Raw genomic sequence first — 17,374 nt, forward strand, 5'->3', positions numbered from 1 at the left:
TATAATATAATATATTGTATATACATATAATATTGATAATAATATTATAATGTAATACAATATAACACCAATAATAATACCATATAATAATATTAATTATATATTCTATATTACATATAATATTACTAATAATATTACAGTATAGTGGTATAGTTCAATATAGTAATATATAATGCTAATATTGTGCTATGCTAATAACTGTATATACATATAATTTGTAAGCCACTCTGAGTCCCCTTTGGGGTGAGAAGGGTGTGATACAAATGTAGTAAATAAATAATATATAAATAAATTTGAGACTTAGGCTCGCCCAAAGTCTGAAATGACTTGAAGGCGCACAGAACAACAACAACAACAACAACAACCCTAGTTAACTTGACTAACTCATTGGCCAGAAGCAGGAACACACTTCCTATTGAAATCCTGATAAATGTATGTTGGTTAAAATTGTTTTTATTTTTAAGTATTGTATTGTTCTTTCATTGTTGTTCATAGAATCATAGAATAGTAGAGTTGGAAGAGACCACATGGGCCATCCAGTCCAACCCCCTGCTAAGAAGCAGGAAATCGCATTCAAAGCACCCCCGACAGATGGCCATCCAGCCTCTGCTTAAAAGCCTCCAAAGAAGGAGCCTCCACCACAGCCCTGGGGCAGAGAGTTCCACTGTCGAACAGCCCTTCTCACAGTGAGGAAGTTCTTCCTGATGTTCAGGTGGAATCTCCTTTCCTGTAGTTTGAAGCCATTGGCTTCAGATTGAAGCCAATCTGATAATCTGTATTTTATAGGCAGTTGTTGTTGCACTAGAAACAAGACATGTGCAGTGTGCATCGGAATTTGTTTGTATTTTTTTTTTCAAACGATAATCCGGCCCCTCCACAGTCTGAAGGATTGTGGACCGGCCCTCGGCTTAAAAAGTTTCAGGACCCCTGGCCTAAACTATCTGGGATGTGTTCATCCAAGTCCTAACCAGGGTTGGCCCTGCTTAGCTTCCAAGATCGCGCAAAAATCTGGTGTGAAAAGCAAGGAAAAATATTGCATCGAGCACGATCAGGCCTGGGCCAACTTGGGCCCTCCAGGTGTTTTGGACTTCAGCTCCCAGCATTCCTAACAGACTCAGGCCCTTTCCTTTTCACCCCCAGCCGCTTAAGCGGCTGGGGGTGAAAAGGAAGGGGCCTGAGTCTGTTAGGAATGCTGGGAGCTGAAGTCCAAAACACCTGGAAGGAGGGCCCAAGTTGGCCCAGGCCTGCTTTGGAGCAAGTCTTCCAGCGTTTTGTGATGCTTGTTAGTGCAGTCCTGGGTGCCAAATCCCCGCCCAGCCCAGCCGGAGGAGAGAACAAAGGCTCCCTTGTTGGCCTCCCTGCTTGACTTGCTTCCTTCCAGGTAAAAGTGGAAGCAGGAGTTCCCCCGCCCCCAGTTCTTCCCCCGGTTTCCCTTCCTGGATGGCATCCGTCCTGCTTCTTCCATCTCTGCTTCTCCCTGTGGGGTGATCCTCTCCCATATCTCTCTGCTTGGGAATTTGGGGTGACCATAGAATAACCGGGCCTGACTTTGCTTGGCTTCCAGATTCAACCAAGTCTGGCATACGGTCAATAATTAAGAGAGTCTTCTTGTGGAGAACAAAAGGGAGGTATACATAGGCATAATATTCTATCTATATATAAATGCAATGTGCATAATTAGGAACGAGTTAATAACAAAACCACTGGACCATATATATATATATATATATATATAGCATAATTAGGACCAAGTTAACAACAAAACCACTGGACCATTTCTCTCTCTCTCTCTCTCTCTCTCTCTCTCTCTCTATATATATATATATATATATAATGTAATGTGTATTATTAGGACCGAGTTAACAACAAAACCACTAGACCATCTCTCTCTCTCTCTCTCTCTCTCTCTCTATAATGTAATGTGTATTATTAGGACCGAGTTAACAACAAAACCACTGGACCATCTCTCTCTCTCTCTCTCTCTCTCTCTATAATGTAATGTGTATTATTAGGACCGAGTTAACAACAAAACCACTGGACCATCTCCCTCTCTCTCTCTCTCTCTCTCTCTCTCTCTCTATATATATATATATATATAAAATGTAATGTGTATTATTAGGACCGAGTTAACAACAAAACCACTGGACCATCTCTCTCTCTCTCTCTCTCTCTCTCTCTCTAATGTAATGTGTATTATTAGGACCGAGTTAACAACAAAGCCACTGGACCATCTCTCTCTCTCTCTCTCTCTCTCTCTATAATGTAATGTGTATTATTAGGACCGAGTTAACAACAAAACCACTGGACCATCTCTCTCTCTCTCTCTCTCTCTCTCTCTCTCTCTCTATATATATATATATATATATATAAAATGTAATGTGTATTATTAGGACCGAGTTAACAACAAAACCACTGGACCATCTCTCTCTCTCTCTCTCTCTCTCTCTCTCTAATGTAATGTGTATTATTAGGACCGAGTTAACAACAAAGCCACTGGACCATCTCTCTCTCTCTCTCTCTCTCTCTCTATAATGTAATGTGTATTATTAGGACCGAGTTAACAACAAAACCACTGGACCATCTCTCTCTCTCTCTCTCTCTCTCTCTCTCTCTCTCTCTCTCTCTATAATGTAATGTGTATTATTAGGACCGAGTTAACAACAAAACCACTGGACCATCTCTCTCTCTCTCTCTCTCTCTCTCTCTTTCCCTATATATATATATATATATATATATATAAAAGAGTGATGGCATCAGGGCAGCGGACAAAACAACAAAACTACAGGCCCTCCAACCTCGAAATTTGACAACACAACCCATCATTCACGGCTCTAGGTTGATACAACAAAAAGGAAAAGAAAAATAAAGTCCTAATTACAGGGAGAGGAATAATAGTTTTTATCCAATTGCTGCCAGTTTGAAGGCTAAGCTCCACCCACTTGGTCTCCTAGCAACCTACTCAGCCCAGGGGACAGGCACAGTTAGGCCTCACTTAGGCCTCTTCCACAGATTATCAGATTTTAACTGGATTATATGGCAATGTAGACTCAAGGCCCTCAAGGCAATGTAGACTCAAGGCTATATAACCTATTGGAATCTTATATTATCTGCTTTGAACTGGATTATCTTGACTCCACACTGCCATATAATCCACTTCAGTGTGCATACTAAACATAAAGACATTCAATACCACCACTACCTCAACAATTTCTCACCAACACCCCCAGACAACACCACAGCAATGCGTGGCCGGGCACAGCTAGTATATATATATATATAATGTAATGTGCAGAATTAGGACCGAGTTAACAACAAAACCACTGGACCATCTATCTATCTATCTATCTATCTATCTAACTAGCTGTGCCCAGCCACGCGTTGCTGTGGCGAAGTATGATGGTATGGGAAATAAAGTATTGAGGAATTGGTGGTAGTTAAGGTAAAGGGTAAAGGTTTTCCCCTGACATTGTCCATTATAAATAGGTTATATAGCTGTGTGGAAGGGTCTTGAGTCTACACTGCCATATAATCCAGTTCAAATCTGATAATCTGTATTTTCTAGGCAGTGTGGAAGAGGCCTAAGTGAGGCCTAACTCTGCCTGTCCCCAGGGCTGAGTGGGTTGCTAGGAGACCAAGTGGACAGAGCTTAGCCTTCTAACTGGCAGCAATTGGATAAAACAATTCTTCCTCTCCCTCTAATTAGGACTTTATTTTTGTTTTCCTTTTGTTGTATGAACGTAGAGGCATGGATGAGGGGTTGTGCTGCCAAGTTTCGTGTTTCTGGGATGTGTAGTTTTGTTGTTTTGTCCTAGGCCGAAATTTCATTACCCTTTTATATGACTTCCTTCCCCTCACATCTTGATCCCTGGCCCTCATCATGTCTCCTCTCTGCCTTCTCTTCTGCAGGCTGAACATGTCCAGCTCTTTAAGCCGCTCCTCATAGGGCTTGTTCTCCAGACCCTTGATCCTTTGAGTCGCCCTCCTCTGGACACATTCTAGCTTGTCAATCCACTCTTTTAGGCTTCACACAAGTCTACTATTTGCAAAATATATGATTCTGTGTTTTTCTTTTTCATTTCTGGTTGAATAGCTTAACCATTGGTTCATCTGATCAAGTATGGGGTTTGTCCAGGTTCCGCTTGAAATCTCTTGTTATCCAGTAGACATGTTCATCTGTTGTCTTTTGTTTGTGCTACATGCCCTTTGCATCTTCTTTTTGCCTCATAAATATCATTGACCACGTAACGCACCCCGGTTCTTTGATGCAACTCTTGACTGCTGGCTTTATCTCTTATTGTCTTGACCAGGGGTCCCCAAATTAAGGCCTGTGGGCCGGATGCAGCCCTCCAAGGTCATTGACCTGGCCCCTGTCCTAAATTTTAGGCTTGGGGTTGACCTAAGTCTACCTGGTTTTTGGAGGTATCTTTGCTTACCTGTGGTCTTATGAGGTCGTCTAGATGGTCTTTGAAGGTCTCTTTGCTTAGCGACAGCCTTATGAGACCATCTAGATGGCTTTTGGAGGTCACCTTCCTTACCTATGGTCCTATGAGACCGTCTAAATGGCCTTTGACAGTCCCTTTTCTTACCTGTGGTTTTATGAGATTGTCTAAATGACGTTTGGGCCCCCCTTTCCTTACTTATGGTCTTATGAAACCATCTAGATGGTCTTTGAGAGTCCCTTTCCTTATCTATGGTCTTCTGATGGCCTGATGAGATCATCTAGATGGCCTTTGAGGGTCCCTTTCCTTATCTATGGTCTTATGAAATCATCTAGATGGTCTTTGGAGGTCTCTTTCCTTGCCTATGGTCCTACGAGACTGTCTAGATGGCCTTTGAGGGTCCCTTTCCTTACCTATGGTTTTATGAGATTGTCTAAATGGCCTTTGGGGGTCCCTTTCCTTACCTATGGTCTTCTGATGGCCTGATGAGATCATCTGGATTGCCTTTGAGGGTCCCTTTCCTTACTGATGGTCTTATGAGACCATTTAGGTGGTCTTTGGAGGTCTCTTTGCTTACCTATGGTCTTATGAGATCATGTAGATCAGGGGTCCCCAAACTCAGGCCCATGGGCCGGATGTGGCCTTCCAAGGTCATTGACCTGGCCTCTGTCCTAAGCTTTAGACTTAGGGTTGATCTAAGTCTTAAATGACTTGAAGGTTCACAACAACAACAATCCTAATTTTGGACTATTTCATCCTAGTCCAGGCCCCCAACAGTCTGAGGGACCGTGAACCCGGCCCTCCACTTAAAAAGCTTGAGGACCCCTAGTCTTTACAATAATAGTATTGTCACACTAATAATAATAATAATAATAATAATAATAATAATAATAATAATAATAATTTATTGAAGTAAAAAATCAGAAACTCCTCAAAGCACAGCAGACAAAAAACCAGTACAAGAAAACCACACTACAAACTAGAGCTGACAGCTGGCACAACAAAACATTGCATGGAAAGTTCCTTGACAAAATTGAAGGAAAAGCTGATAAGGAGAAGACCTGGCTCTGGCTCACGAATGGGACCCTGAAGAAGGAGACAGAAGGCCTGATCCTTGCAGCCCAGGAGCAAGACATCAGGACAAAGGCAATTCAGGCCAAGATCGAAAAATCAGCTGATGACCCAAAATGCAGACTGTGCAAGGAAACCGATGAAACCATTGATCATATCCTCAGCTGCTGTAAGAAAATTGCACAGACAGACTACAAACAGAGGCACAACTCTGTGGCCCAAATGATCCATTGGAACTTATGCCTCAAGCACCAGCTCCCAGCAGCAAAGAACTGGTGGGATCACAAACCTGCAAAAGTATTGGAAAATGAGCACGCAAAGATACTGTGGGACTTCCGAATCCAGACTGACAAAGTTCTGGAACACAACACACCAGACATCACAGTTGTGGAAAAGAAAAAGGTTTGGATCATTGATGTTGCCATTCCAGGTGACAGTAGCATTGACAAAAAACAACAGGAAAAACTCAGCCACTATCAGGACCTCAAGATTGAACTTCAAAGACTCTGGCAGAAACCAGTGCAGGTGGTCCTGGTGGTGATGGGCACACTGGGTGCCGTGCCAAAAGATCTCAGCCGGCATTTGGAAACAATAGACATTGACAAAATCACGATCTGCCAACTGCAAAAGGCCACCCTACTGGGATCTGCACGCATCATCCGAAAATACATCACAGAGTCCTAGACACTTGGGAAGTGATCGACTAGGGATTTTGTGATATGAAATCCAGCATATCTATCTTGTATGCTGTGCCATACAATAAAATAATAATGTTCTGAATCAGGCCCTTAATGCACACTGGCTGGCAATAACCATGGTTCTCTCCACCTGGATCCCCGATAGAGAGCCACATTTGCTTCTAGTCAGAGCAGGCATTAAAAGCCTGACTCAGGACATAGGAAGCTTCTCATGCTTCTGCATTAGTTACTGACCACAGTCCAGATTCCTTTCTCTTGAGATGCTGCTGGGGAAAGTATCTCAGGCATTCCGCATTAGGACTCCAGGGAACTGACCTTCAGACCATCTTGCATCTATCCCAGTGTTATGAACTCTGGCCGGTTTCCATAGAATCATAGAATCATAGAGTTGGAAGAGACCACATGGGTCATCTAGTCCAGTCCCTGCTATGCTTGAAAAAGTACAGTCAAAGCACCCCTGACAGATGGCCATCCAGCCTCTGCTTAAAAGCCTCCAAAGAAGGAGCCTCCTCCAGACACCGAGGCAGAGAGTTCCACTGTTGAACAGCTCTTCTTACAGTCAGCAAGTTCTTTCTCGTGTTCAGGTGGAATCTCGTTTTCTGAGATTGCCAGCCCTCCTTTATGTACTGGAATCTGCTCTGAGTCCCTTCAGGAAGAAGAGTGGAATATAAATGAAGTGTTGTTGTCCTCGGATATCTCTGGGATTCTTTCCTATGAGTCTTCCATCCCAATCCTCACACAACTTAACCTTGTGTTGTTCTTGAATCAGAAGAGTGGGCAGGTGGAGTCTCCTACAGGAGAGATACAGTGGGGTATACATGACGATGATGATGATAATAATAATAATAATATAGTAAAAATGTTGGCACCTTTATTGAAAACACGATGGAGCACTATTTGTTGGAACTATTTGTTGGAAATGAACGCTATGGACTTGTCAACATCAGGAGAGGAATTTTCCAGGGAGACTCATTGTCCCCTCTGCTTTTCATTATTGCCATGATCCCTCTGTCAACAATCTTACAAAAAATAAATCTTAGCTATCAAACATTTAAGAAATCTCACAAAATTTTGCATCTGATGTACATGGATGACCTGAAGCTATATGGAAAAACGGAAACTGAAATCCAGTCTTTGTCTAACACTGTCCGAATTTTTAGCACTGATATCAGCATGGAGTTTGGTTTGGACAAATGTTCGACACTGGCATTGAAGAAGGGAAAAATCATTGAAAGTGAGGGCATAATATGCCTAATGGCCAAACAATAAAGTTTTTGTATAAATATCTGGGCATATTACAGCTGGACTACATCAAGCATGAACATGTGAAAACTGTGGTCAGCAAAGAATACACACAAAGAGTCAGAAAAATTCTCAAAAGCAAGCTCAATGGAGGCAACACCATCAAGGCCATAAACACCTGGGCCATACCTGTCATAAGATATACTGCTGGCATTATAAACTGGACACAGGCGGAATTGGACAATTTGGACAGAAAAACAAGAAAACTCATGACTATTCATCATTCACTGCACCCTCGCAGTGATGTTGACCGGCTGAGGGGGAAAAGGAAGGGGACTGCTCTCAGGATGCCTGCCTTAGATGTGGGCGAAACGTCAGGAGAGAATGCTTCTGGAACATGGCCATTCAGCCCGGAAAACACACAACAACCCTGTGATTGAAAGTTTTCGGCAACTCATTGAAGGAGGATTCTTTGCAAGCCCGTCCAGTACCAGTCCGTCCCAATTCCTTGAAGCAAATAGATTGTTGTCCTCAAGAGATAGGAGATGGCCCATGCCAAGAAGTGGGAGACAACTGGAGCGGGTGTGTGTATCTTCTCCAGCCTTGTCCTTGTGTCTCTCTCTTTGTCTGAGGAAAGACGACCAGCTGGGCCAAAGGGACCCCCTCCCTCCTCTCCCCCCCCCCCCCCCCAGCTGCCCCTTTCCACAGCTGGCCTGAAAGTCACCCGCTCGTTTCCCAAACAAAGTGAAGGTCATGAGAAACCTTGGGAGGACCACTTGTGAGTCCAAGGCCAAGGGCAGCCGGGGCGGGATGCAATCCTGTTCCCAGAAGATCTGAAATGCAAGAGTTGCTCTCAGCTGGGCAGGCTTATCTAGACCAACCCCCCATCCCATAGCAACATTTATTAATAGCAAACTCAGTTCTCTGAAGCACTATTCAACAAAGAAGCCATGCTATTGTGTTTTGACATTGCAAGACACTAAACAATTAAGGCTAAGTGGGAAAAATATATTCCTAGCATAAGCTGTCACAGCTCTCATCTCATCCGGTGCATTCACAAGACATAAAAGCTTGGGTTGCTGTAAGTTTTCAGGCTGTATGGCCCTGCTCCAGCAGCATTCCCTCCTGATGTTTTGCCTGCACCTGTGGCTAATGGCATCTTCACAGCTTCTGTTGGCAATGAGGCAAGTGAAGTGTATGTATCCCTGTGGAACCATGTCCAGGGTGGGAGAAAGAACCCTTGTCTGTTTAAAGCGAGTGTACATGTTTCAATTAGCCAGCTTGAATTAGCATTTGAATAGCCATGAAGTTTGCAAAGTCAATCAGAAAAGCTTGTGCAGGACTTTTCTTCCTTAGTCTAGTTCATCCCAAAGGTGCTTTTTTCCCCTTCGTGTCGGGAGCAACTTGAGTCGCTTCTGGAGTAAGAGAATTGGCCGTCTGCAAGGACATTGCCCAGGGGACGCCCAGATGTTTTTGATGTTTTTACCATCCTTGTGGGAGGCTTCTCTCATGTCCCGGCATGGAGCTGGAGCTGATAGAGGGAGCTCATCCACGCTCTCCCCGGGTGGGATTCGAACCTGTCAGCCATCAGGTCAGCAACCCAACCTTCAAGTCACAAGGCTTTAATCCACTATGCCATCGAGGGCTCCATCCCAAAGTTGCTGCTGGATTCCTTCAGTTCTCTGACTGAGGATTCTTATAAAGCCGAAATAGAAGATGCAAGGAGGCAGTTTTGGCAAGTTTGTGGAGATCAGAACTCTGCCGAAATAAAGCAAGTCTATACCAGGAGATAAAACATAGAAGAGAGAATTCCTAAAAAGCCAAGTGGCCACTCACAGCCTGTTCAGTGGCCACCAAATGCTGGCAGATCATTGTGTTACGAGGGTTATCCAGAAATTATATCACGTTTTGGAATTAAAAAATGAACAAAGTATAGAAGAAAACATTTACCATATGCAGTTGAAAGCCAGACCCAAGTACCACTTCTCAACATAGTTGCCATTCAAATCTAGGTACTTATCATAGCAATGAATGAGCTTAGCAACTCCTTCCCCACCAAACACTGCCGCTTGCCTCCTCGCCAGAATGCTGCGTTGAGGACGCAAACGACAGAGTTTTGTGGGGAAGGAGTTGCCAAGCTCATTCATCACTATGAGAAGTGCCTAGATTTGAATGGCAACTATGTTGAGAAGTGGTATTTGGGTGTGGCTTTCAACTGCATATGGTAAATGTTTTCTCCTATACTATGTTCATTTTTAATTCCAAAACGTAATCTACTTTCTGGATAACCCTCGTATTTTGTGTTTTTATATTTTGCCTTCAAGTTGTTTATGACTTATGGTGACCAAAGGCAAGGCTATCACAGGATCTTCTTGGGAAGACTTCTTTGGAGGGGTCGGAGGTTGAGAGAATGAGCCTTGCTCAAAGCCATCCAGTGGGGATTTGAACCCGGCTCTCCAGTATCCATATGGCAAGATTCAGATGACTGTATCACACCCTGGATCTAAGTGGTGGTGCAAAGGGCAGGAAGCCAAAGGTGGCACAAAGAATGGAGTATTTTGAGAATGGGCTTGTTGGATGGCAACTGGCACAAGACGGCGACCACAACCCAATCTCTCTTCTTAGACATCTGATTGTGACAGAAGATGAAAAAGATATTTGAGTCATCATGTACAACAAGTTAAACATGAGCCAACAATGTCATGCGGCGGCAAAAAAAGCCAATGGGATTTTGGCCTGCATGAATAGGAGTCTAGTGTCTAGATTCAGGGAAGTCTTGCTCCCTCTCTATTCTATTCTGCCTGGTCAGACCACACCCGGAATCAGACTGTGTCCAATTCTGGGCATCGTAATTGAAGGGAGATGTTGACTCTTAAGCTGGAATGTGTCCAGAGGAGGGTGACTCACATGATCAAGGGTCTGGAGAACAAGCCCTATGAGGAGCGGCTTAAAGAACTGGGCATGTTTAGCCTGCAGAAGAGAAGGCTGAGAGGAGACATGAGGAGGGCCATGTACAAATGTGTGAGGGGAAGTCATAGGGAGGAGGGAGAGAGCTTGTTCTCTGCTGCCCTGGAGACTAGTGGCTTCAAACGACAGGAAAAGGAGATTCCACCTGAACAAGAACTTCCTAACTGTGAGAGCAGTGGAATTCTTTCTCTGCCCTGGACTGTGGTGGAGGCTCCTTCTTTGGAGGCTTTTAAACAGAGGCTGGATGGCCGTCTGTTGGGGGTGCTCTGAATGCGAATTTCCCTGCTTCTTGGCAGAATGGGGTTGGACTGGTTGGCCAACCAGGTCTCTTCCAACTCTAGGAATCTGTGATTCTATGATGCCACTTTCACACTTGAGTTATGATTCCAATCCCAGGTGGTTGTTTAACTTGTGGATTTCCATTTCTCGCATTACAGATCAGAGGCAGGGATCCTTGATTTTTTTCCTTGCTTGGGGACCCAGCGGTGCCCGGGTTATTAGAAGAAGGCATAGTTTGTTTTGGGATGTAAGGTAATATCACTTAAGCTTGGTCCAGATCCGGACCCGGAGGGAGAGGAATAATTGTTTTTATCCAATTGCTGCCAGTTAGAAGGCTAATCTCCGCTCACTTGGTCTCCTAGCAACCCACTCGGCCCCGGGGACCCTTTACCTTAACTACCACCAGTTCCTCAATACTTTATTTCCCATAACACCATACTTCGCCACAGCAACGCGTGGCCGGGCACAGCTAGTGATTTTATAGAAGACTAGCTGTGCCTGGCCACGCGTTGCTGTGGCTTATGGGAATCCTTTGTTGGCCAGGTGGAAAAGCACTGAATAGCCTTGCAGCCTCAAAGCCTGGACATTTTCTTCTTGCGCACACGCATAGTGGTTTTTTTTTTAATTTTGGGGGATTTTTCTGGCCTTGTCTCTGTTTTCTTTCTTTTCTTTTTTTTCTTTTTCTTTTCTTTCTTTTCTTTTCTTTCTTTTTTTCTTTTTTTTTTCTTTTTGATGGTCAGTCCTTGGAAAGTGATTAGTTTTGTGGCCAAATTTGGTGTGATTTGGCCCAGTGGTTTTGTTGATAACTCGGTTCTAATTATGCATATTATATATACAGTAGAGTCTCACTAATCCAAGCCTCGCTTATCCAAGCCTCTGGATAATCCAAGCCATTTTTGTAGTCAATGTTTTCAATATATCGTGATATTTTGGTGCTAAATTCGTAAATACAGTAATTACAACATAACATTACTGCGTATTGAACTGCTTTTTCTGTCAAATTTGTTGTCTAACATGAAGTTTTGGTGCTTAATTTGTAAAATCATAACCTAATTTGATGTTTAATAGGCTTTTCCTTAATCCTTCCTTATTATCCAAGTTATTCGCTTATCCAAGCTTCTGCCGGCCCGTTTAGCTTGGATAAGTGAGACTCTACACACACACACACACACACACACACACAAGCTGTGCCCAGCCACGCGTTGCTGTGGAGAAGTATGGTGGTATGGGAAATAAAGTATTGAGGAATTGGTGGTAGTTTTTGTTGTATCAACCTAGAGGCGTGGATGAGGGGCTGTGCTGTCAGTTTTTGAGGTTGTGGGGTGTTTAGTTTTGTTTTTTTGTCCGCTGCCGTGATTCCATCACTCTTTTCTATATATATATATATATATATATATATATATATATATATATATATGGAGAGAGAGAGAGAGAGAGAGAGAGAGAGAGATTTTATGAGACCATCTGGATGGTCTTTGAGGGTCCCTTTCCTTACCTATGGTCTTATGAGACCATCTAGATGGTCTTTGGAGGCCTCTTTGCTTACCGATGATCTTATGAGATCGTCTAGATCAGGGGTCCCTAAACTAAGGCCCTCCAAGGTCATTTCCCTGGCCTCTGTCCTAAACATTAGACTTAGGATTGATCTAAATCTGAAATGACTTGAAGGCCCACAACAACAATCCTAATTTTGGACTCTTTCATCCTAGACCGGCCCCCCAGCAGTCTGAGGGACTGTGAATTGGGCCTCCACTTAAAAAGTTTGAGGACCCCCTTCTACAGAGATACAGGAACACCTCAGCAAGCAAGAGCCCAAAAGTGGCAGGCTAAAACCCGGAACCTCAATCAGTGGCTGAGATTGGATGAGAAACTCCCTCCTGGGCTCACAGAAATCTGAGTGACATGGAAGGTGCTGAACAGACTGTGCTCTGGCCCCACGAGATGCAGAGCCAACCTTAGGAAATGGGGCCACAAAGTGGAGTCCACGACCTGCGGGTGTGGAGAAGAGCAAACCACGGACCACCGACTACAATGTGGTCTGAGCCCTGCCACATGCACAAGGGAGGACCTTCTCACAGTGACACCAGAGGCACAACAAGTGGCCAGCTACTACCGTGTTTCCCCGAAAATAAGACAGTGTCTTATCTTAATTTTTGCTCCCAAAGTTGTGCTAGGTCTTATTTTCAGGGGATGTCTTATTTTTCCATGAAGAAGAATTCACATTTATTGTTGAACAGAAAAATTAACATTTATTATATACTGTACAGTAGTTGTCATCACAAACCAGCAGAACCAGACAAACTGAATCCTATCAAGAATTTCTTGTTACTCCCATTATTTCCATGTACAACTGGCATGTACATTTACCAATCCTGCATGCTCTGGTGTTCTGTTTGGCAGGCGCTGGGCATGCTTCCAAAAAAAAACTTTGCTAGGTCTTACTTTCGGGGGAGGCCTTATATTTAGCAATTCAGCAAAACTTCTGCTAGGTCTTATTTTTCGGGGATGTCTTATTTTCAGGGAAACAGGGTAGTTAAAGGGAATTTAGTATCAGGCCAAGTTTTTAACTTTGTGTTTTTAAATACATTGCAACTGTAGCCTCAGTTCGCTTCTGACACAATAAATCCCTTCTTGCTTTCCTTCCTTCCTTCCTTCCTTCCCGGGGAGATTTTTTTTTGGGGGGGGGGGGGGCTGTGTGTGCCTTCCTTGCAGCCTGGAGGGGCGGCTCTTGGAAGCGGGGCCTGGGCGGGGGAAGCCACGAGTTTTCCTGCCTGTCCGGCCGAGGTCGGGGGCCGAAGCCCTGGCTGCAGGGTCATCGGAGGGAGGAATAGCCATCCTCAGGCCGGGGGGGGGGGGTCTGCTTGGAGAGTGCAGCGTTGCCCCCAGCGGGGAGGGGGCTTTGGCCGGGCCAAGAACCAAGAAAGGCTTCTTTCTTCCCTTCTTTCTGGGGGCGAGGAATCCGCTGAGCGAGCAACGGGGAAGAGAGAGGGGGCGAGTGCAGAGTCTCTCTCTTGCCCCAAAGCCCAGGCAAGCCTCTCCGGAGCCCAGGTGGGGACTCTATGGGAAGCCAGACCCCCGTCCGGACCATAGCGGGGCCCTCGGACCCGATCCTCACCCCACTGAGGTCCACCGCCTTCCCCATTGAGGTCCCCCCCCCCTCGCCATGCAGGGCCGGCTCCACATCCTGGAAGACCTCAACATGCTCTACATCCGGCAGATCGCCCTCAGCATCCAGGTGAGGAAGACCCTCCTGAGACCCCCACTCACCCACCCACCCACCCAAAGGGAGGAGGGGGCCGTAGGACCCTAGAATGGGAAGGGGAGCCCAGAGATCATCCAGTCCTCCCTTAGACCCAGCCTCTGCTTAATAACTCCACGGAATCCCAAGGCAACTGTATTCCACGACAGATGGAAAGGGACCCCCAAAGGCCATCCAGTCCAACTCTCTTCTGCCAGGCAGGAAAACACAACCCTTCTCAACAGGTGCTCATCCCATTTCTGCTGAAAAGCTTCAGAGTAGGAGATTCCCAGGCTGAGAATACACTGTGGAGGAAGTCTAGTGTCTAGAACAGGGGTCCCCAAACTAAGGCCCGGGGGCCCCATGCGGCCCATCAAAGCCATTTATCCGGCCCCCCACGGCGGAAGCTCCCTCCTCCTCCGTTGAGGAAGGCATGTGCGCCTTCCAAAGCTTTGCTTGTTTATAATGGCATTTTAATTATTAATTAATTATTAAGGGATGCTTTGCTAGTGCTTTTGGTGCACAAAGGCAGAAGGGGGGTGGACTAAATGGTCCAAGGGGTCTCTTCCAACCCTCTTTATTATTATTACTATTATTATTATTATTATTGACACAAAGACACAGTATGACACAGCAAACGAGATATATATACTGGATTTAATATCACAAAATCACAAGTCAAACACTTCCCAAGTGTTTAGTATTGTGTGATTATTATTATTATTATTATTATTATTATCATCAACATTGAGGCTGGGTGGCCATCTATCAGGGGTGCTTTATTTGTGCTTTTGGTGCACAAAGGTAGAAGGGGATTGGACTAAGTGGTCCAAGGGGTCTCTTCCAACCCTCCTTATTATTATTACTATTATTATTATTATTATTGACACAAAGACACAGTATGACACAGCAAACGAGATATATATACTGGATTTCATATCACAAAATCACAAGTCAAACACTTCCCAAGTGTTTAGTATTGTGTGATTATTATTATTATTATTATTATTATTATTATTATTATTATTATTATCAACATTGAGGCTGGGTGGCCATCTATCAGGGGTGCTTTATTTGTGCTTTTGGTGCACAAAGGTAGAAGGGGATTGGACTAAATGGACCAAGGGGTCTCTTCCAACACTCTTTATTATTATTACTATTATTATTATTATTGACACAAAGACACAGTATGACACAGCAAACGAGATATATATACTGGATTTCATATCACAAAATCACAAGTCAAACACTTCCCAAGTGTTTAGTATTGTGTGATTATTATTATTATTATTATTATTATTATTATTATTATTATTATTATTATTATTATTATCAACATTGAGGCTGGGTGGCCATCTATCAGGGGTGCTTTATTTGTGCTTTTGGTGCACAAAGGTAGAAGGGGATTGGACTAAATGGACCAAGGGGTCTCTTCCAACCCTCTTTATTATTATTATTATTATTATTATCAACACAACGACGTTGTATGGCATAGCAAACAAGATAGACATGCTGGATTTCGTTTCGCAAAACCACAAGTCGAACACTTCCCAAGTGTCTAGGACTGTGTGATGTATTTTCGGATGATGTGTGCAGATCCCAGTAGGGTGGCCTTTTGCAGTTGGCAGATGGTGATTTTGTCAATGTCTATTGTTTCCAAATGCCGGCTGAGATCTTTTGGCACAGCACCCAGTGTGCCCATCACCACCGGGACCACCTGTACTGGTTTCTGCCAGAGTCTTTGAAGTTCAATCTTGAGTTCCTGATAGCGGCTGAGTTTTTCCTGTTGTTTTTCATCTATGCGACTGTCACCTGGGATGGCAACATCAATGATCCAAACCTTGTTCTTTTCCACAACGGTGATGTCTGGTGTGTTGTGTTCCAGAACTTTGTCAGTCTGGATTCGGAAGTCCCACAGTATCTTTGTGTGCTCATTTTCCAATACTTTTGTAGGTTTGTGATCCCACCCGTTCTTTGCTGCTCGGAGGTGGTACTTGAGGCATAAGTTCCAATGAATCATTTGGGCCACATAGTTGTGCCTCTGTTTGTAGTCTGTCTGTGCGATTTTCTTACAGCAGCTGAGGATATGATCAATGGTTTCGTCGGTTTCCTTGCACAGTCTGCATTTTGGGTCATCAGCTGATTTTTCAATCTTGGCCTTAATTGCATTTGTTCTGATGGCTTGCTCCTGGGCTGCAGGACCCCCCCCCCCCGCAGGTGCCACCTTGACGTGGTGGGGGGGCTTAACCACTCCAATGATGACTGAGGGCTGTGCTGGCGGCAGTGTAACTACCGGCAGGTCCAACCAAGCCAGAGAGGCCTCAGCTGAGGAGCACAACCAAGAGCACCTAACCCATTAGCATTATGGAGAATCAAACCCAAACGAAGTCTATACTGGCTCGGTCGTCGCCCAGGATAAAAAGGACCGCGGTGGATGCTGCTGATTCTGGACATCCATCGACAAGTGGGCTACGGAATGCCAGAAAACCGCACAATTATTATTATTATTATTATTATTATTATTATTATTATTATTATTAACATTGAGGCTGCATTTGTTCCCATTTTGTTTTTTTTACTTCAAAATAAGATATGTGCAGTGTGCATAGGAATTTGTTCATAGTTTTTTAAAAAAACTATAGTCCGGCCCTCCAACGGGCTGAGGGACCGTGAACTGGCCCCCTGTTTAAAAAGTTTGGGGACCCCTGGTCTAGAACAAGGAAAGTCCTGGTGCCTCTCTCATCTGCTTTGGTCAACTTCTTTACCTGGAATCACACTGTGTCCAGTTCTGGGCATCACGATTTAAGAGAGATGTTGACTCTAAGCTGAAAGGTGTCCAGAGGAGGAGGGCAACTAAAATGGTCAAAGCCCTGGAGATCATGAATAATCCCTCTGAGGAGTGTCTTAAAGATCTGGGTTTGTTTAGCCTGCAGAAGAGAAGGTTGAGAGGAGACATGAGAGCCATGTACAGTAGAGTCTCACTTGTCCAACACTCACTTATCCAATGTTCTGGATTATCCAATGCATTTTTTGTAGTCAGTGTTTTCAATACATCGTGATATTTTGGTGCTAAATTCATAAATACAATAATTACTACATAGCATTATTTATTTACTTATTTATTTATTCACAGTATTTATATTCCGTCCTTCTTTCTCACCCTGAAGGGGACTCAGGGTGGATTACAATGAACACATATGTGGCGAACATTCAGTGCCAACAGACAAACAACATACAGTAGAGTCTGACTTATCCAAGCTAAACGGGCCGGCAGAATATAAGCGAATATCTTGGATAATAAGGAGGGATTAAGGAAAAGCCTATTAAACCTCAAATTAGGTTATGATTTTACAAGTTAAGCACCAAAACATCATGTTTTATAACAAATTTGACAGAAAAAGTAGTTCAATACGCAGTAATGTTATGTTGTAATTACTGTA

At 44.0% G+C, this 17,374-nt stretch overlaps 2 protein-coding genes across 6 annotated transcripts in view; one reads left to right on the forward strand and one right to left on the reverse strand.

Annotated features, from left to right (window-relative positions):
* LOC103281892 (drebrin-like protein A) overlaps nt 1-17,374 on the reverse strand; it is a 215,788-nt gene that overhangs the window by 109,343 nt on the left and 89,071 nt on the right. The gene's annotated exons all lie outside the window — the stretch shown is intronic.
* Nucleotides 1-17,374, forward strand: part of rtkn (rhotekin) — a 73,961-nt gene that overhangs the window by 7,317 nt on the left and 49,270 nt on the right. Inside the window, exon 1 of one of the 5 annotated variants that reach the window (XM_062981916.1) lies at nt 13,457-13,931. The exons of the other annotated variants lie outside the window; for them this stretch is intronic. Coding sequence (XP_062837986.1) covers nt 13,860-13,931 — 72 coding nt within the window. The 5' untranslated portion in view covers nt 13,457-13,859. Of the gene's footprint in view, nt 1-13,456; nt 13,932-17,374 lie in introns of those variants that run through there. 5 annotated transcript variants of the gene reach the window in all.

This window comes from Anolis carolinensis, chromosome 5 (genome assembly GCF_035594765.1).
Source record: "Anolis carolinensis isolate JA03-04 chromosome 5, rAnoCar3.1.pri, whole genome shotgun sequence".
NCBI classification, from domain to species: domain Eukaryota; kingdom Metazoa; phylum Chordata; class Lepidosauria; order Squamata; family Dactyloidae; genus Anolis; species Anolis carolinensis.